Source organism: Ursus americanus, chromosome 30 (assembly GCF_024610735.1).
Source record: "Ursus americanus isolate L20-20 chromosome 30, mUrsAme1.1.p, whole genome shotgun sequence".
NCBI classification, from domain to species: Eukaryota; Metazoa; Chordata; class Mammalia; order Carnivora; family Ursidae; genus Ursus; species Ursus americanus.
This window is the reverse complement of record NC_142156.1, coordinates 30,971,125-30,991,202: the sequence shown is the minus strand read 5'-3', so window position 1 is coordinate 30,991,202 and position 20,078 is coordinate 30,971,125. Positions and strand designations below refer to the sequence as shown.

Genomic DNA, 20,078 nt, shown 5'->3' with positions numbered 1-20,078 from the left:
CCCGCACACGGGACAGTGATGGGGAGGGTAAAGAAATCAGAGCTCCTCCCAGCCCAAGGGTAATAATATGGTCATCAAGAAATCACTCAGAAAAAAAACGTAAACCTCAAGTTCCTGAAGGGCTGGGAAGCGTCCTAAATCCGCGCGTCCGCCCTTCCCTTGGCCTGGAACCAAAGTGGTAAAACCGCGAGGCCAAAGGATTCAAACCTGCGCAAACACCTCTGGGCACCTTTGGAAGGGGCATGCTGCTTTTACGTCCTGTAAACGCTGTCACTGTCCAGCGCTGCATCTTTTGCGGGGTCGGGTGTCAGGCGAGGTGCTGGGCCGCATGGCGGGGGTGGGGGTGGGGTTCATCTCACCCCAGGAGGGTGCTGCGCAAGGCTTCCCAAGGTTGCAGCGCTTTTGAGCCGGGATGGAGTCTAAGAGAGGCTCGGGACGCCCCCTGGCGGGCGTTCTGGGGACAGGTCGCGCCGGGCCTTCCTCCGGGTATTTCTTCCCAGCTCTACTCCACCCCACGCCAGCGACCCTGGGGCCAAGTCGTAGTTGGTAAACTCAGTCCGTAGGAGGGGGATCAGAGCCTAGCCTAGCGCCTCGTGCCCCTCCCTTGCTGGCTTCATCCGGTCGCCTCCCTGTCTATTTCTCCCCTGCGCTCGGACAGCAACCAACCCGCCTCCCTGCGCTCCGCGGTGGTTTTTGAAGGGACTTGACCCGTCGCCTCGGCGTAAGCCCTCGGCACTTTGCAGGACTGGACTGTGTCCCCAGGGCCCACACAGCTCGGGCCAGGCACAGGGAGGGCGCGGGGTAACACTGCCAGCTAAGAAGGACGCTGAGACGAGGTGAACCCGTAAGGGCCAAGGCCGGAGACCCGCGTAAAGGTGAGCGCGGCCGCAAGCCCAGCGACTCCGTCTGGAGGCGTGTCCCCTAGGCCCCACCCCCTTGCGCCGGCAGTGTTTAGCCGTACGGCGTTTGTCCCCGAGACCGAACCGCTGCCACTGTCGCCGTCTCTGACTGCGCTGGGCCGAGTTTCTCCGCCACCACCATGCCCCGGGGGAGCCGAAGCGCGGCCGCCCGGCCAGCCAGGTGTGAGCGAGACAGGGGCGGGTGGGAGGGGGCTAGGGAAGCGCGGGCGCTCCCCCACAAGGGCGTGATAGCTTGACCTTGGCGGCTGCTGCGCCATCTTGGTGGGGGGAGGGGCGGGGTGCCGCAACCGCGTGTCTAAGACGGTGGTCCCCCGCCCTGGGGAGGGGGAAGGAGAACAGGGTTCGTGTCCCGAAACTGCAGGCCCCTGGGGCCCCAGTTCAGGGGTCCGGCCCGGATTAACCCTACTTCCTCCCCACCGCGCAGCCGCACTGTTCACCCGCCCGCGCACCCGCCGCCCTCGGCCGCTGCACCGGCCCCCGCCCCGTCGGGCCAGCCCGGCTTGATGGCGCAGATGGCGTCCACGGCCGCTGGAGTGGCCGTGGGCTCGGCTGTGGGACATGTCGTGGGTAGCGCCCTGACCGGAGCCTTCAGCGGGGGGAGCTCAGAGCCCGCCCAGCCTGCCGCTCAGCAGGTGAGCAGCGGGCTCAGGAGAAACTGAGGCCGACTTCTCACAAGGGCCACGTAGTAGGGAGCTGCTGGAATGTCCAGCGAGAAGAGCCCTGGCGTGCGTGTTCAGAGCTGCCTCAGGCCCAGGACTTTTCCCAAGAAGGGCCTTATTCCTCACTCTGCTTTTGGCCTCCTGTCACTCGCAGGCAGGCTCTCCTAGCCCCTGAGGCCAAGGTCCCTAGACGGCCAGGGACCAAAAGCCCTTTAAAAATGGGGAAACCAAAGCCTTTAGCGCTTCAGAGACTGGCCCAAGGTAACCTAACGCTAGTGGAGGGGAGGAATGTTGAAGTACTCGAGTTCCTGCTCTCCCTGTTCCCGGGTTGTGCCCTGTAGTCCCTGCATCCCAAGGGCAAGGGGTAGCCAGCAACTCTGAGCCCGGTTCCTGCTCACCTATCCCCTACTGGGCACCCCACCAGTCCTGAGCTAAATGCAGCTTAGTGGTAGGGTCAAGGGTCATGAGGATGAGGCTGGAAGCTGCTGTACTTTTGGGGGTGGGGCTTATACTCCCAAGAGTACAAGCACATCACCTTGCTTTTCTAGAGCCTTCTCCCACCTCTTAGGCCCTACCTGCTCAGCGAGCCCATTATGAAGCAATTGGAAAATGCTGTCCATACCGGCATTAGCATCAGCTGAGTGGGTTTGACAGGGCTGTGGGCTCTTTCTGTTTTCGCTGATGGAGCAGCTGAGGCTAGACAGGGCAGGCCGGCCCGAGTCACTCAGCCTGCCACGGGTCCCAGGGGCACCTGGACTGGGGGTGTGGGGAGGGGCCGGCAGCCCCTAGCTTTGGAGCCCACTTCTGGGTGCCAGCCTGGAGCTGACTTTGCTGCCTCTGTGCCACATGCCAGGCTCCCACACGCACTGGCCCCCAGCCCCTGCAGTTGGGGCCCTGCGCCTACGAGATCAGGCAGTTTCTGGACTGCTCCACCACTCAGAGTGACCTGTCCCTGTGTGAGGGCTTCAGCGAGGCCCTGAAGCAGTGCAAGTACAACCATGGTGAGTGGGCAGCCCCTGACCCAGGCAGGAGTGGGAGGGATAGTCCCTCTTCCTGCACCTGCAGGCTGACCACCAGCCTCTGCCACCCCTCCTTCTGTAGGTCTGAGCTCCCTGCCCTGAAGAGACAGGTGCGGACTGGTGCAGATCCATGAGCCAGCCCTGCACCCACCTGCACCCCTTCATCGACAGCCGGACCATGACGTCAGATTGTACCCACGTAGCTGGGATTGGGAGTGAGGAGGGGGTTTCTCACCCCACAGATGACCGGAGACGCAAATGTGCAATTAAAAGAGTTTATTTTAGATCATAGCCTGCCGTGTGCCCTCTCACTAGCCTGTCTGCTGGGGTGGAGTCAAGGAGCATGGATGGATGTCCGTCTGTGGGGTGGAATTGCTTCACCTTAAGCTGACATCTAGGGTGGGGTCAGGGGAGGAGCCCTGTTGTAATCTGATGACCTTGGACAGTCCAGATAGGAGTGAGGCAGTAGCAGGGACCCCAAGGGCATCTGACTCTGGGGACTAGAATCCGTGGAGGTGGCTGATTGTTGTCTCCTGCTCTCAGGGATGCTTGCCCCCTTCACCCTCCTTGTCTCTGCCTCTGGATCCCTTTCTCTGCACCCACATCTTGGGGGCTGCCCTTGGTGGCCTCACATCAGGTCTGCGACCTTGACCCTCTGGCTGATGCAACTCTCAGTAAGTCCAGATTCTGCAAGAAGAATGCCCGTGGGCTGCTGTTTGGGCCCGATCACACATGGCAGAGGTCACAGCCAACCCTCTTGGATGAGAGTCCAGCTCAGCCACTTGGCTTGATGTGCCAGATCACAGGACCTGCTGGAACAGACAAGCAGGCCCTTCAAACCCAAGGCGGACCTCACTGTCACATGCTCTGTGCTCCCTTCACTGAGTTCATCACCTTTGCATTGAGCACCTATTGTGTGCCAGGCTCTATTCGCTATCTCCAGGGCACTGAGGACGTTCCTGCCCTTGGGTACTAGTTCAGTGGAGTGGCAGGGATGTGTCTCGGTGCAGTGTGTTCCACCTTGTAGGTATGTATGTGTATGTGTGCGCGGGGTGTGGGGGTGGGGTTTGTGGTATATCAGCACACAAGCTTGTTCCCCTGGGACTTTGGGTGTGAGCATCCCCCCGGTGGCCATGTCTCCTCCTTACCTGGCTGGCTCCTGGCCCCAGCTAGCGGGTCCTGGATGGCAGGGAGCCCATCCTTCGTGGCCTTGAAAGGGGGCCTTGCTCCTGGTGGCCACGCCGAGTGCTCGTGCGCCTCTTCCGGCCATCACTCATGGGGTGTAGGCCTGACAGGTAGTGAAGCTCCTCTGGAAGGCCCAGGAAGCCCTACCAGTGGGTGCTGGGGAGAAGGTGCACCCTCCCCCTGGGGCTCAACCGTGACACTCACCTGCTAGCTCTGGATACTGGTCATCCAGGTTCTCCAGTAGGGACTCATAGCGGGTGGGGGCCCCACCCTCCCCCTCTGTGGAGGGAGGAAGACCAATTCCTGACTGGCCTGCTGGTCTCCACCCCCACCTCTCCCTCTGGACCTGTTCGCTGGTCCTGGCTGGAGCCAACAAGGCATTGGATGGGAAGAGTCAGGGCTAGGTCCTGGCCAAAATGGGGCTGGCCAGGGCCTTGGGTGGTCTCTGGACTGCTGTCCCCCTCTCACATTCCAGCATAACTCTGGGGGGAAATCTTGGGCCCCACTTACTGATGATCTGCACGAGGACATAGGTCCCACGCTCCTGCAGCAGGGGGCTGCTCGTGGAAGGGGCCTGGGAAGCCCCCTCCTCCAGTCCCTCATCCAGACTCACCAAGTGCCCATCCTCAGCCAGGAGGGCAATGATCGCTGGGAAGGCAGGGAGGCAAAGCAGGCTGGCACCTCTGCCTGGGGGCCCTTGGTCCCTCCTCCCCAGTACCCCGCCCTGCCCTCTCACCATCTTGGGGCACCTGCCCTCTCTTCCTCAAGTGGGCTGTGAGGGTCACGGGGCTGCACCAGGTGTTCACCAGTTCCCAGCAGCCAGCTGTAGGGGTGGGGCAGAAGTGACTGAATAGGACCCTCTGATTCCCCCATCTGGGACCATCTGGTCTCCCTTCCATCTCTTCTCTAACCAGAGCAGGGAATAGGGCTCCAGGATTAAGACTGTACCTTCCTCCATCTATCTTTTGAGATGTCGGTGACGGGGGCACACAGCTCCTGCCTCCTGCACCAGATGCCCCCCTCCCGCTCCAGCACTGCCTCTGCACAGGACTTCACCTCCAGCACTAGACCCCCCGCCTCCCACCCCAGCCCCACCTGCCACCAGAAGTCAGGGCTCTAGGTGCTTGATGTATCCTGCAGCTTGAGGACCACCGACCAGGTTAGAGATTGTGTGACTTAAAAACACACCCCATGGTGATGTCGTGGGTGCTTTTCTGGAGGAGCCCATGGGATTTCCCAGGACCCAGCCATCTGGGTTGTCCCTCAAGGGATCCAGGCATTCTCGCTGCCTCTTCATAGAGCTGTTTCTCTAAACCCCCCCCCATCCTTTTATGCAAGTGCATCCCCCTTCCCCACACTGCCTCCCCAATCTCCCCCAGGGCAGAAGGAAGCAGGCCTCTGAATGTACCATCCCCCTACCCATGTGTAGGGACAGGGGACCCCACTTACCTCCAAACATCACTTTGATAAACATGGCTGCAGGGGAGAGGAGACAGACGTGGGGGCTTTGATCCCCGAACCTCCGACTTTCCAACTAAGGAAGGATCTAGGGCAGAGATCTGTTCGGGGAGGGATGGCGCTGCCAGGAAATGTGTATGGGGATGGGTGGGTGGATCTGGGCTTCGGTCCTTGCTTGGTTACCGTTGGGGCCGGGCTCCACCAGTCTAGAGGGGTCCCTTTGGCTTCTTCTTCCTCCCGGCTGCTGGGTCAGAGCAGCCCGAGGAGACGAGGAGACGGAGGCCCTCCTGGCTTCCAAGCTGGTCTCCATGGCAGTGGGAGCTGCCAAGTCATCTAGGCAGGAAATGCCTTCCCCCGCAGTATCCTGGTAACAGGATCTGGGGCAGGAGTATGGGCACTCCCTAAGGCAGGGCTACAGTGGGGGCTCAAAGCCTTGTGGTCCAGGGAAGGCCCGAGTCCACATCCCCCCACCAGTAGAGACAGCACTCCCAAGCTGAAAAGGGGGGGATTCCTGGATCAGGCCCCTGCCCTGGGAAAACCCCCACTACGAGCACGAGTTGGTAGGGCTGTGGCTGTGGCGGAAGCAGGGGATCCTCACCACCTTTGCAGTTCCCTACCTTCTCAAGGCCCTTTTCCCTGTGCTCACTGTCTTTCCTCTCCCTCTTTGCCTTCCTCCTCACCTCCAGCCTCCCTTCTCCTCCTGTCCTTGTTTTTCTCCTTGTTTGGTCAAGTTTATTGAGGTATGATTTACATACAGTAAAATTCACCCTTTTTTGTGTTTTCAAGTTTTGACAAATTTCATAAACTACCACCGCAGTCGGGAGGCAGGTGATTTCCCTCACCCCCCAGAATTCCTTTATGCCCCTTTGTAGTCGATACCAGCCCCTGGCCATCACGGCTCTGTGTTCTGCCCCTGCCTTTTCCAGAATTGTATAAAGGGAATCATACAGCATGGATCCTTTTGAGTCCGGTTTCTCTCACTGAGCGGGAGAGTCGCTCAATAGCTCATTCCTTCTTACTGCCAAGGAGGGTCCCATCGTCCAGAGGTGCCAGTTTTTGATGCATTCACCTGCTGCTGTTGGAATTGTTCCCAGTTTTTTGCAGTTATGAATAAAGCCAGTATAGACATTGGCAGTTTCTCTGCCTCTCCATCCATGCCCACCCTTTGACTTTCTTTCTCCCTTTCTCTCTCTCCATCATCTTCTTTCCTTCCTCCCCCTCTCCCCCTCCCCCATCTCTCCAGTTCTGTCTCCTACTCCCTCTCCACCCTGGTAGGTGTCTGGAGCAGGCTCCTGACCTTTGCCAGCTCCCTTTCCCCCAAGGTTGTAGAAATGCACGCCGCTCCCCTCCCCCCATGGTGATAAGGCTATTTGTCTTGCCCTCTGGGCCACACTGATTTAGGAGAAGCACTGGATCCTCCACTCAGCTCACCCAGCACTACTCTGTCTGTGGATAAGCACTCAGCTCAGTCCTTCCACCTGTAGCAAGGGGGGGGGTAAGAACACGGCTCAGCAGAGTCCTTGTGAGGATTAAACGTGGTTAACACTTCATTTATTTCTTTTTAAGTAGACTCCACACCTGGTGTGTGTGGGGTTTGAACCCTGAGATTAAGAGTTGCGTGTTCTACCGACTGAGCCAGCCAGGCGCCCCTTAAACGTGGTGACACTTTAAAATGCTACCTTGGTGCTTAGTATGCAGCAAGTGCTCAGAATCAACACTGTGCGAGCAAGTAGTGTTTCCCACATTTATTTAAGCACAGGACGCTTCCTTCCCAGGACACCACTGTCACTGGGGACCTGTGTCCTGCAGAACACAGCTCAGGAGGGGCTGCAACCAAATTCCAGAATAATGCCCATGCCAAGCCCTGGAGCCTCAGCTCCAACAATCATCACTGTTGTCCCAAGTGTTCATTTTCAGTGCTGCCATGAAGGAGTCTTTGAGGGGTGCCCAGGTGGCTCAGATGGTTAAGCATCTGCTTTCGGATCATTCCCAGCATCCTGGGATCAAGCCCCACATAGGGCTCCTGGCTCAGCTGGGAGTCTGCTTCTCCCTCTCCCCCCCTCTCATGCTCTCGCTCTCTCTCTCTCTCTGTCTCAAATAAATAAATAAAATCCTGAAAAAAAATGTTAAAAAAAAAAGGGCGTCTTTGATCTTGAGTGTCCTGGGGATGCCCTAAGGAGATGTTAGAAATGAAATGGGACCCACTGGAGGGGGCCTTTATAACCTCCCCCAAGGGAGCTTTCAAGGCTTTGAGTTAATGAGAATGGACTGTTTTAATTGCTTTTATTATTTAGGTATGCTAAGGCCAGCAGACCAGGAGATGGCCATTGAGAAGATAGTTTGTTCCCAGCACATCTCTAGAGAATGGGGCATGCCGCACCACAGAGGGACACGTGGGGAAGCACCCAGTAGGTCAGCAGGCAGAGGGCGAGAGGGAGCCTTTTGGTTTCTAAGGGGAAGAACAGGTGAGGCAGAGTAAGCAGGTGCTGGACAGGCTAGTTTGAATAATTTTAGGGCTCTGGGGCATAGGGGCTGTCCCTGGTTGTCAGGTACCTGGCCCTGGGTGACTAAGGGAGGAGGACAGTGGCCCAGAGTGTGAGAGCCACAGAGGAGGTAGTTGGGGGTGTGGGCTCTGGATTGGTTTGCATTTGATAAGTACCCGCTCAGGTGAGTTATTTGCTAACTCTAGGAACTGGCTAGCCCTGGCAGGGTCAGTCCCTCCAAGGTCAGCAGGGCACCAGATTTCAAAGCATCAGAATACAGAAAATGCAAGGCATGATTAATACATGCCCTGTGCCTGGCACTGAGCAAATAAATCCCATCTGCTTCTTCACACCCCTTGGGCTGGCACTATGCTCATCTTCATTTTCCAGAGAGGGGAAGGATCTCGGCTGGAGTCATGTAGTTAAGAAGAGGAGGATCTGAGATTCAAGTTTGAACCCCAAATTGGGAAGTCATCTCCCCTCTGTCTGGCAAATTAAAGGGACTGACTATGTCAAGGGCTGGCGAGGATGTCTCTGGACCTCTCCTACCCGCCGGTGGCAGTGCAGATTGGTACAACCGTGCTGGGAACACTGGTAATATCTACTAAAGCTAAATGTACATTTTTCCTCTGCCCAGCAACTCCCTCCTGGGTGTGTACCAGAAGAAATGAGAACACAGGTGCACGAAAGACACTGACAGGGATGTTCACAGCAGTTTTATTTGTAATGGTTGAAGACTGGAAAGCACCCAAATGTCTATTTATTTTATTTTATTTTATTTTTAAAGATTTTATTTATTTATTTGACAGAGAGAGAGACAGCCAGCGAGAGAGGGAACACAAGCAGGGGGAGTGGGAGAGGAAGAAGCAGGCTTCCAGCAGAGGAGCCTGATGTGAGGCTCGATCCCATAACGCCGGGATCACGCCCTGAGCCGAAGGCAGACGCTTAACGACTGAGCCACCCAGGCGCCCCCCAAATGTCTATGAACAGGAGAATGGAGAAGCTGTGGATACGCTGTGGTTTATCCACACGCAGTTATAAGAATTAGACACTGCTGCACACATATGGGTGACTCACAATGTTGAACAAAAGCAGCAGGAACAAAAGAAACACACTATCATTCCGCTTAGAGTTGGTGTTGTAGAGCAAGCAAAATCGATCTACGTGATTGAAGTCAGAATGATGGTTACCTTTGGGGTTAGAGAGCCTGTTACTGATGGGGAGGGCACATGACGGAGGCTTCTGGGGAGATGGAAACATTCTAAATCGTCATCTGAGTAGAGGTTGCGGGGGTGGTGATATATATATATATCTCCATATAAATAAAATCATCAAGCCATACACTTGAAATCTGTGCATCTTACCTTGTGTGAGTTACACCTCAATAAAAAAGCATCTACCTGCTACAACTGCATGTGCATGTGTGGATTAGGGGGCTCCTGTTCTCAGAAGGCCCTGTGGGCCCAGGACCCCAACATTTGGGAAGATAGGGCCCGGCTGTTGGGCCCCAGCCACTATACCCCCATGCCTCCACCCCCAGTCAATGGGCTGATTTGCATGCCTTGTCATGGTCCAGGGGCTTCCCCTGCCTGTGCTCTGAAGCACCTGGAGCACTCCCAACAGAACGACTCCTGTCTGCCTCCCTGCCTCTGACCATGGCCTGCTGGCATCTGGCCCTCCTTCTGACTGGGGCCCTTCTGTCTGGTGAGCTCCTCCTAGGCCTGGCTCACCTGGGGCGGGGTGGGGAATGGCAATGGCTCCAGAAGGCCCCTGCATGGAAGCCAATCAATGTGGGCAGTGGGAGGGTTCTAGGAGGGGCATTAAGGTGGCGGGGAGAACTGGCGACAGGTGGCTCTGCCCTAGACCTGGGGCAAGTCATTTCTCTGTGTGGGCCTCAGTTTCCCCATTTGCGAATGACCAGATTGTTGGGATCCCTTCAGATTCTGATTCTTTGGGGTCTCAGAAGAGATTAGAAGTGGTCGGTCACCTTTTTAGTTTTTCACATGGGAAGTTACCCCAAGGGCCTCAGGGACAAACTATCCTTGAGAAGATTCCCAGCAGCCATTTGTCTGAGGTTGAGCTGATGTGTGGGACAGCCCAGGTGGCTTCCTGGTGGTGGTAGCCGGAGTCTGGAAGAGCCAGTGTGACTGAGGGGTAAGGAATGGGGGTGGGAAGAGAAGGGCCCAGAGGCCACCAGTCCCATACTCTGAACTCGAGGTGCTCAGCTGAACACAGATTCTCGGGAACATAGCACAAATGAAGACTTAAGGGTCGCCAACTTTGTGCCCCATCCATCTCAATTCGATAGCACTGGGCTATGAGCCTTTCAGGAGTCGGGGTCTCCTTGGAGTCTGACCAAGCCTTTGTGGGGTGGGGACAGGAAGAAAGGAGCCCATGGGTTTCTCTCTCTCTCAGTCTCTCAGCCAGGCTTGGCCCAGCCGGAAGCACTGCTGGTCTTCCCAGGCCAAGTGGCCCAACTGTCCTGCATGCTCAGCCCCCGCCATGCCACTGTCGGAGAGTACGGCGTATCTTGGTATCAGCAACGGGCAGGCAGTGCCCCCCGATACCTCCTCTACTACCGCTCAGAGGACGACTACCACAGGCCCCCTGACATCCCTGAACGCTTCTCCGCAGCCACAGACGCCGCCCACAATGCCTGCATCCTGACCATCAGCCCTGTGCAGCCTGAGGACGATGCAGATTATTACTGCTCTGTGGGTTACACATCCTAAGGGTGGAGTGTGGGATGAGTGCCTCTCGTCTGCCTTTCATTTCCGCACTCTGACCTTGGGCCCCCCTCTTTCTCCAAACCTTAATTTTTCTCCTCTGTAAAATGGGTTAATAATATTAAACATGTAAAAAAATAATATCAAACATGTGAATAAGAACTATTCTGAGGGCCATGAAATGCCTGCTGAAAAAGTGATTGGGAGTGTGGGGGTAGGGATTCCGGGGATTGTTACAGAAGAGGAAGCACCTGAGACCCTTGGGGCGGGGCCCAGCCTCTCCACTGGCCCCCAGGGGGCTCAGACTGGTGGCCTGGGCTTCCTGTGACCTGAGGAGCTGGAGGAAGAGAAAAACGAACCAGCTCTTGCTGCTCCTAGCTCTGCATGGCTGCTTGTGGTTCAACGCTCAAGGGGTGACTGGACTGGGTCGACACGGAGCCCAGGCTGCTAGCTTGGGGGCCGAGGGGAGCCCCTGCTTACTCCTTGATGGGGCAGGGAGGCAGGTGTGAGTATGTATGTGGGGTGGGGGCACTCAGAGGCACCCCAGGGCTGGGGCGGAGGGTGCTGATTGCCGGTGGGCAGCATCTCTCCTATTAGGAATGTGTGTTCTACTGGTCCCCAGTAATAGGGCAGTGCCCCCCTCCCCCACCGGTTCTCCCAGAGGCAGGGAAGGCTATACCTGAGCAACTGGCCGAGTAGGAAGCACTGGGTGGAGGAGCAATCCTTATTAGAAGCAGAGCTGAGCGTGTGGGGGTAAGGGTGGGAGGAGGGCATGTGGGGGGGGGGGGCGGTTCAAGAACACACTCTTCTTCCCTCCCGGTTCCCCTAAGAGGTGCCTTATGTCTGGAGGTCATCCCTCACATGCACTGGAGTTGGGGTCTCCAGGGTCCAGCCTACACTCCCAGCCCCTTCCCATCTCAGTCTCTGCTGATACCAGCACGGCAGGCAGGATAAGGCTACCCAGCAAGGGTGAATCATGCAGGACCCCTGGGCCTGTGCGGGGTGACGCGCTCCACAGCTCTGGGAACCCCTTCCCTTCTCCAGAAGATCCCAGCCACCCGCTCGGCCTCTGGCTCGCCCCCACCCAAAGGGCAAGTGCAGCGGGAACTCGGCCGCCTGCCTGCGGCTCTAGGCCCGCCCGCCCTTCCCGGCCCCAGTTGCCTCTTCTGCGCTCCCGCCAACGGCCGACCAGCTGTTTCCCCAAGCCCAGGATACGCTGTGGGAACCGCGGGAACCAGTCCCCGTCCTAGGGCCCCGAACCGGAGCGCCTCCGCGCACGGACACCAAACGCCGCAGGAGCACCGAGACGCCGGGACCTCCATGCGGCCTAGAGCGGTCCCGGAAGTGCCTGCGGGCGGGGGGGCGGGGCTCCGGGCGCTCGGGCCGCCGCGGGCTCCGCGTCAGCAGCCGCCGCGGAGCGAGGCCGGGTCGGCCGCGGGTTGGAGCAGCTAAGGTGCGGCCCCGCCCCGCCCGCCCGCGGCCCCGCCCCGGCCCAGGTGAGCGGCCCCGCCCCGGCCCAGGTGAGTGGCTCCGCGTCAGGCAGTGTGACCACCTGTCTCTCCGGTGGCCCCGGGTGTGGGAGTCCCCCTTCGGTGGGCAGCATGTAGGGGCGCCCCCGTCGCCGCTTGGGCGGCGTGTGCGTGTCCGCAGCCGCTCGCGGGCCTCCAGCGAGGAAACCCTGACCGGACCGGGGGTCTCCCGGGAGCCCAGGCCCTGAGGGCTCCCCAAGCATAGGGTGACGGATGCAGGAGGAGCCGAGGAAGGCCCCGAGAGAGGCGGGAAGATGGGGTTCCAGACCTTTGGATCTTCGGTCCAAAAATATTTAAAACATTGTTGAGGACAGATAAAGAATTGCCAACTTTCTAAACAGAGTGGAGACTTCACCATGTAGGTGGTCCGTAGCGGGAATGGAAAACCCCTAAGGAGGGAACCTTGGAAGCAACAGGATTTAACAGGTGGGTGGAGGAAGAGTTGCAATTACAGATACCAAGAAAAGGAGACCAGAGAGCGTGAAAACTGGGGAGGGAAGAACTTTCAGAAATGAAGGGAATAAAGCAGGAGGTGGGAAGGGGGGGCTCAAAACCTTGAGGCGTTCAGGTAGGCAAGGTGGGTTTAATGAAGGGATTGACCCGTATTATCACATCTTTGAGGTTTTCAAGAGAAAGCCTGAAACCTACAGAGTTTCCAGTATTGGCAACTAAGTCCAACAAAAAGAAAAAGTTCCAACTCTTTTCGAGCCAAAGAAAACGTGTCTGCGGCAGGATCCCCAGGCTGCCAATTTGCAACTCCTCAAATGAAGGGTTTTGAGAAGGGAGCTATTGGTGAGCACTGCCAAAGGGGTGGGAAAGTGAGGTCTGAGAAGAGAGGGATTGGCCGTAAGGAGGTCACTGGATACAAGAGCTGAAGATGCTGAAGTCCCAGCCGAAATTGGAAACTTGAAATTTGTCTCGGTGCAGTACCCAGTCCTATGATTTTCTTTGGCAATATTTAGCATCTTAGGAGGAACTAACGGAGAACGTTGGTATTTGGCAGCTGGTTGGAGCAGGGCGGGAGGTGAGGAACATGATGCTGGCCAGAGTCTGTAGTTCGATCCATGATACAGTCTAAGCTAGACAGGGAAGGGTGGGCTAGAAGAGGAGAACCAGGGCGAAATTGGTGGGTTGTTAGACCTGATGAGATGAATCTAGAGAACCTGAAGGACTGGTGATTATGGTTGCTGAAGAGGAGGGGAAGGGGAGATAAGTGGTCAAAGAATTTTTTTTAAAGATTTTATTTATTTATTTGACAGAGAGAGAGGCAGCGAGAGAGGGAACACAAGCAGGGGAAGTGGGAGAGGGAGAAGCAGGCTTCCCGCTGAGCTGGGAGCCTGATCTGGGGCTCAATCCCAGAATGCTGGGATCATGACCTGAGCCGAAGGCAGGTGCTTAACTACTGAGCCACCCAGGTGCCCCATGAGGCGCCCTGGTCAAAGAATTTTTGAGAATACTCCAGTTCTGTGCTTCTTTTCACACCTGGCTTTTTTACCACCTGATAATTCGTTAAAAAAAAAAACCGTTTCCAAATAGGAATGAGTTCCATCGTGACTATACTGATTAATTTAGTGTTTTTTGAGCTGCTTAACTGTCTACGCTTCAGTGTACTGCTAATAGTACCTTTGTCTAGAATTGTGAGGATTAAATGCAAATGTGCTTATAGAAGGTCTGGTAGTGCCTAGCACATAGTAGATGCTCAATAAACACGAGCTGTTATCATTATCATGGTACCTGGGGTTTCCCTTCAGCTTGCACAGCAATTTCTGAATGGCGTCCCTCGGAGGCCACCACAGTGGGATAGAGGGTGTTCTAGGGTCTGTCCTTGTCCCTACGAAAACAACCCTCATCAACTGGAGCAGCTCTGTTTTTGTGTTTTATTTATTTGTATCTCAGACCATTTATTTGAATAAAGAGTTCTGTGCTGCCCTCCCCTCAAAAAAGTGTGGCCATCAGTTCTAGCACTAAAACAAATGGCTTTTCCTCCATTTCAATCATGTATGTATGCAACCAATGTCCTGTTGTGCTGGGGCTGGGGGCTCCACAATGAAGGAGCACAGTACTTGCCCTCAGGGAGCACTCCGGCAGTGGTGGCAGGAGTCCTGACAGCCGATGTTTACCATCCAGGGTGGTAAGTGCTGTGATGGACTCTTGCACCGAGCTCTGCAGGTCACTCGGTGTGCCTGAGATCACCAGTCTTAGGGTGCAGAAAAGGGGACATTAGGACTGAGTCTGGGGAGATGAGTCAGTGGCAGTCTGAGAAGGGAGGGGCATCTGTGAGGAGGAGGAAGCAGCAGCTAGGGGTGTGTGGAAGGAGAGGCTGGAGATGGGGCTGGAAGGGTTGGTGTGAAGGGCCTTGTGAAGGATTTGGGCTGCCGCAGATCCTGAGACAGATGGTCAGGCCTGTGTTTGGGGTATTTGACGCTGGTGTCAATGTAGAGACCTGAGGGAGGAGTAGAAGCTGGAGGTAGGTGGTCATTTGGGAGGTGAGTACTGAAGTAATCCTGGGGAGTTGCACTGAGGCCTGAGCTGCGGACTGACAGAGAGGCAGAGACCTCTTAATAAAGCCTCAGGAAATGGACAGACTAGACGTTTGGGGTGAGAGAGGGAGAAGGTCTAGGCTGACTCCCAGGGTTGTGGTTTGGGCACCTGGCTGCAGGGTGTGTAGCTAAGCTAGTAAAGGAGGGAAGTTTGCACTCTCTCTTTCTCAAAAACCCCCTCTTTCCATTAGCCAGAATCTTGCCCTTTTTCCACTATGGCTCCACTTCCTGCTCTAGTCTACCTTTCTGAACATCTTCAGTCTTTAGATTCTAGGTCCCATGGTGTAGCACTTGATTCTGTCTTCTTTGTAGTTGTTTCTGATAAATCACACTTGTCTCTAACTCAGTGGGGATCATCTCAAGGGCAAGCTTGTGTCTTATACTTGTTTTGTTTTGTCCATGATAGACTCTGGCACAGGAAGGAGGTACGTACTAGGTTCTTGATTTGCAGACTTGACGATATCCCTTGTTTTCTTCTCAGATTGGGAGAAGAGTAAGTGTGTCCTTAAGAAGACCATCTTTCAAGAAATACAGTCTTTGGGAGTGATACTAGATTCACAATGGAGGTTCCCCCAGCAGCCAAGTTTGGTGAGACCTTTGTGTTTGAGGATGGCTTAGAGATGCAGCAAGACCTCTTCCCAGAGGAGGACCTGGGAGACCCTTTTCTTCGGGAAAGAGGTTTAGAACAAATGGCTGTTATTTATAAGGAGATCCCTCTCGGGGAGCAAGACGAGGAACATGACGATTATGAGGGCAATTTCAGTCTGTGCTCAAGCCCTGTTCAGCATCAGAGTACCCCCCCAGTAAACAGAGCCCAGGATGATGAAATCTTCAGCCCAACCTTCTTCCAGAAATCAGACCTTAGTATGTGTCAGATAATCCACAGTGGAGAGGAACCCAATAAACACAACTGTGAGAAGGCAAGCAGGGCGCACTCAGGACCTAACGAACCTCACAGAACTGTACCACCTGCAAAACCCTATGCGTGTCGGGAATGCGGGAAGGCTTTCAGCCAGAGCTCACACCTTCTCAGGCACCTGGTGATTCACACTGGGGAGAAGCCCTATGAGTGCTGTGAGTGTGGGAAGGCCTTCAGCCAGAGCTCACACCTTCTCAGACATCAGATAATCCACACCGGGGAGAAGCCCTATGAATGCCGAGAATGTGGAAAAGCCTTTCGCCAGAGCTCAGCCCTCACGCAACACCAGAAAACCCACACTGGGAAGAGACCGTATGAGTGTAGGGAATGTGGGAAAGATTTCAGCCGGAGCTCAAGTCTCAGAAAACACGAGAGAATCCATACAGGAGAGAAACCTTATCAGTGTAAGGAATGTGGGAAATCCTTCAACCAGAGCTCTGGCCTGAGCCAGCATCGGAAAATCCACACCTTGAAGAAACCTCACGAATGCGATCTCTGTGGGAAAGCCTTTTGTCACAGGTCCCACCTCATTCGGCACCAGAGGATTCACACCGGGAAGAAACCTTACAAATGTGAAGAGTGTGGGAAGGCCTTCAGCCAGAGCTCCAACCTCATTGAACACCGTAAGACCCACACTGGCGAAAAACCCTACAAATGCCATAAGTGTGGGAAAGCCTTCAGCCAGAGCTCCTCCCTCATCGAGCACCAGCGCATCCACACTGGGGAGAAGCCCTATGAGTGCGGCCAGTGCGGGAAGGCCTTCTGCCACAGCTCTGCCCTGATTCAGCACCAGAGAATCCACACCGGGAAGAAACCCTATGCGTGCAACGAGTGTGGCAAAGCCTTCCGGCACAGGTCAGCCCTTATTGAGCACTATAAAACCCACACCAGAGAGAAGCCCTATGAGTGTAACAAATGTGGCAAGTCCTTCAGGGGAAGCTCACACCTTATTCGGCATCAGAAAATCCATGCTGGGGAGAAGCTCTAGAAGGAGGAGCTCACACCAAAGCTTGCAATCCTTTCCCAGACGGAGCCCACACCCCATCGCCTTGTCTGTAAGACCCCGTCCACCTCCCTGATCCCAGGGCTGAATGGAAACATGCCACCCCCAGCGCTTCTGGCCCCCCATGCTAGCAGCCAGCACCCCCCCGCCCCCCGGCCCCGGGCGCTTCACACGCAGCAGGTTTACTGAGTGGAAGGGAGGGTGGAGTGATGGGAAGGCCGCTGAAACAGAGGTGCAGCCAAAGAGAGAGCGGGCCTTCAGTCGTTCACGTTTGACTCCCAAGCCTGTGAGATTGAGTTTTGCCCTCTTTTCGCCTTTGTCAAAATCCAGAAGAATAAACACCAGAGAGAGAAAGTTGAGTTAAATGCATAAAAATGTCAGATGAACTCTTTAACATCAGCTGCAGTCTGGCACTTTTAGAAGACAGAACTGTGCTCACAGTCCAAATCCGCTAAAGAAAAATGAATCTGAAAGTAGATACGTTAATGGCAAAATGGAATCTTCTACCTGGCTTGGGCATTGGTGGGGACAACCAAAACAGGTTACAGAAGAAAGGGAAGGTCTGGAAGGATTCATTCTGGGGTTGGGGAAGAGGGTGGTGTGGTCTCTTAATCCCTGTTCTGGATTAGAGTAAGGGAGGTTTCTGGCAGATGGCTCTTTCACAGGACGGTAGAGGTTTGGTCCTGTAGGCCAGAGGACATTTGACCCTGGCTTTGACTTAGCCTGGCATAAGGCATTAGTGCCCTCCAGTTTTAACCCCTCCACACGACCTAGGGCTACCAAGACCACAGCGTGCCTTGGTCAGCAGCAGGGTCTGTTTCTCGTCTGGTGGCTCTGCAGCCACCTCTCTGCCCTCCAGTGCTGGGGGAACGAAGGAAGCAAGGCGATTCAGTCAGAGGTCCCAGTTCAGATCCCAGTTCTGCTCCTCCTACCTGTGTGACCTTGAGGAAGCTCCAAGGCTCTTTTTCCCTGTCTGTGCGATGGGGATATTGGGACCTGGCCGACTGCTGTTCAGAATGAAAGCACCCATGAAGGGCTTTGGCAACTGGCAGTTGAGGACAGAGACCAGAAGGACCCTTGCCCCACCCAGAGATCTATTTCCTAAAGGCCAGAGAGGCGTCCTGCTGGTTCCCCCGATGGCAGGTCCTGCAGCCCATGCTGTCACTGAACCTGGGATTAGGCTTTCCTTCACTTCTTCCAGCCTGCACCCTGGGCTGTGGATGCCCTATGGGGCCACCTACCAGACAGGGCCCCTCTCTGGATGCCATCCCGAACATCTCCCAGCAGCAGTGTGGTCTGTGTGGCCACATCCTCGATGTTCATACAGTACCATAGCCTGTTGCCTGCCTGGACCAATTCAGTCGGTATCCCCAGAGGTGGAGCTCAGCCAGTGGTGTGTTTTTAAAGCTCCCCTACGTACGTTCCAGTACGTAGCCAGGGTGTGAGCCCTATGCTAGGCATCTAGCAACCCCGGCACCCCCAAATGTCAGGCCTGCTTGTCGTGAGCAGAGTTCGAAGGCGCCCGATCTGTCTCGGTCCCCATGCCTCCCATCCGCCAGGAATGGGCTGAGGCAGTGTCGTTCCTGGCTGGTTGAGAGGTCTTTGTCCCAGGTCCTCAGGCCTTCGTGTGGCCACGGGGATCTCTTTGGTACTGCCTTTCCCCAGGCTCTTCAGGGGCAGTCTGAGCAATTCTGAAGTTTTCCAAAAATTTATGGCTGGAATCCCATGACCCCCATCGTGGTAATCCTGGCTATTTCAGCTAATCAGAAGCTCAGCTTGGGGTCATGTATCATTTTGATGAATAAAAATGGACAAGTAATTGTTACTTAGTAAGTGGAGCTTGGCAGGCTGAGATTTTAAAAGGCCAGGTCTCCAACTGGGGGGATCACAGTGGGAGTCCCAGCCATGAGGACAGCAGCTGCTCCCATCCAGCTCCTCTCTGTGGCTTGAACGTGTGAAACCTTGAGCCAGCACCAGGGTCTCCTAGAACCTACCGTACCACCGGCTAGACTGGCCTGACTGGCTGGCCCCGGGCATTGTCTGCAGGTGGCCTGCACTGAGGGTCTTCAGCCACTACTAAGAGTGCAGAGAGAATTGAGACCCCTGCTCGGTGTCAGTGGGACAGCAGCTCCCTCCCCAAGATCTACCTCCTCGGTACCCCCCATTGGGCTTCCCCGGGCCAGGCCTGTCCTTATCCGTCAGTCATCGGTTTCCTACCTTTGATGTCTCTCTCCGTGTGCTTCTGCACACCCCAGCCAAACTGATTTTCTTAAAGCATCTTTTTGCACATGCCACCACTCTCCTTAAAACCAACCCTCAGGGGCTTTTCTGCACATAAGCCCCCATTTCAGCCAGTCTGGTTTGCTCCTTCTGAACAGACCACAGGGAGTTCACGCCACCCTGCCCAGACGCTCCCTGCTCTCCCAGCGTCCCTTAGCTCACTTTATGCTCTTCTTGCATTTGGGCATATGCACTTTCTCCTCCTCCTCATCACCCCCACGTCTTCCTTCCTCTCGACAATTTATGTAACATGGGGATTGAGACCCCCTTTCTAGAAGCTCCCCAGGTGATTCTCACAGATTCTCACATAACCGTGGTAGGACCAGGTACTTTTCAAAGTGTGAGCAGAACCTAGTCCCTTCTGTTCGCATTCCTTCACTGTTTTATGTATTTTTAAATCCTTCGATTTATTTAGGTTCTTGAACAGTGTAATATTACAGGAGAACATCCTGATAATATTGTAATCGTCCTTGGATTTAGTTGTCATTTTTGTCTGTCTTACATTTTTTTCCTTCTATGGCAGATGTTGAGTGTTGTAAAGCTTCAACTCTTGGTTTTGTTGACTAATCGAATGGTTTCGTCGAAGTGTATGTATTCTGTCTGCCCTTTTTAATTTTTTACTTCCTATCTTACACTTCTGAAATTATTTAGGTATAGCTAATCCTATTTTATTGTTTCTAGTAAATGCAGGTACTTTGGTCTAGGGCTTTTTTCTTTAGAGCTTTTTCTGCACTCTTGTCAGTTTGACACGTGCGAGTTTTTGTTATCGTATGAGGAATTTCCTTTCGGCCCAAGTGTTATTCTTTTTTCTCTATTTCCAAGTGATGAATGCATAGGTCATTGCTGTTCTTTCTTACTGTGCTGTGGTGTCAACATTTCTCAGTGTCCATAGAACTACTCTGGGCCTGAAGATATGATCAGTTTTTATAAAGCATTTGTGTACTCTCAAAAAATGGGTTTGTACTCCATCGGTTCTATTTGTTAAACTTGTTTTTAAATTGCTTTATTCAAATTCATACTTTCTCTGTTGTTTACTTTACAGTTCTTAACCTGGTGTCTGCAGACTGCCTAGGAGTCCATGAGTGCACAGGTCTATTTTAGAGGCGGCAAGAGGGATGGAAAAAGCTGGGTGGCTATGTACGTGAATGAATTGTTCGGGGCTTGGCGGGGGGGGACCTGTAGCATTCACCACATTTTGGAAAGGCTCTGTGAGCCCCACAATAGTTAAGAACACTCACTCACATGATCAAATCATGGTCTGATTTTGTGTTTTTTACTTTATGTTATTTTTGTTTCACTTAAATTTGTTTCTATTTTATGTTCACTGTTGCAATGTTAGATGTGTTTTTTCTTTTTT

General features: G+C 54.6%; 4 protein-coding genes across 6 annotated transcripts; 3 read left to right on the top strand and 1 right to left on the bottom strand.

The window, feature by feature from the left end:
* Positions 1-919: 919 nt before the first annotated feature.
* Positions 920-2,889, top strand: CHCHD10 (coiled-coil-helix-coiled-coil-helix domain containing 10). Its single transcript, XM_045802522.1, has 4 exons — positions 920-1,080; positions 1,345-1,552; positions 2,433-2,580; positions 2,681-2,889. Exons 1-4 carry the CDS (start codon positions 1,040-1,042, stop codon positions 2,698-2,700), a joined length of 417 nt encoding a protein of 138 aa, XP_045658478.1. The 5' UTR covers positions 920-1,039; the 3' UTR covers positions 2,701-2,889.
* Positions 2,860-5,551, bottom strand: C30H22orf15 (chromosome 30 C22orf15 homolog). 2 transcript variants are annotated; one of them, XM_045802520.2, is made up of 7 exons: positions 5,425-5,551; positions 5,233-5,259; positions 4,520-4,606; positions 4,294-4,431; positions 3,988-4,062; positions 3,747-3,907; positions 2,860-3,410 (listed from the first exon to the last, which is right to left on the bottom strand). In XM_045802520.2, exons 1-6 carry the CDS (start codon positions 5,549-5,551, stop codon positions 3,768-3,770), a joined length of 594 nt encoding a protein of 197 aa, XP_045658476.1. In that variant the 3' UTR covers positions 2,860-3,410; positions 3,747-3,767. The 2 variants fall into 2 exon arrangements, with proteins under 2 accessions (XP_045658476.1, XP_045658477.1); XM_045802521.2 differs by having other exon boundaries at positions 2,860-3,407.
* A 10-nt stretch (positions 5,552-5,561) lies between these two features.
* VPREB3 (V-set pre-B cell surrogate light chain 3) lies at positions 5,562-11,188 on the top strand. Its single transcript, XM_045802523.2, has 2 exons — positions 5,562-9,428; positions 10,140-11,188. The coding sequence occupies exons 1-2, from the start codon at positions 9,380-9,382 to the stop codon at positions 10,454-10,456; spliced, it is 366 nt and encodes a 121-aa protein (XP_045658479.1). The 5' UTR covers positions 5,562-9,379; the 3' UTR covers positions 10,457-11,188.
* A 696-nt stretch (positions 11,189-11,884) lies between these two features.
* On the top strand, positions 11,885-19,737 carry ZNF70 (zinc finger protein 70). 2 transcript variants are annotated; one of them, XM_045802518.2, is made up of 2 exons: positions 11,885-11,970; positions 15,001-19,737. In XM_045802518.2, the coding sequence occupies exon 2, from the start codon at positions 15,080-15,082 to the stop codon at positions 16,424-16,426; it is 1,347 nt and encodes a 448-aa protein (XP_045658474.1). In that variant the 5' UTR covers positions 11,885-11,970; positions 15,001-15,079; the 3' UTR covers positions 16,427-19,737. The 2 variants fall into 2 exon arrangements, with proteins under 2 accessions (XP_045658474.1, XP_045658473.1); XM_045802517.2 differs by lacking the exon at positions 11,885-11,970 and adding an exon at positions 11,989-12,405.
* Positions 19,738-20,078: the final 341 nt, after the last annotated feature.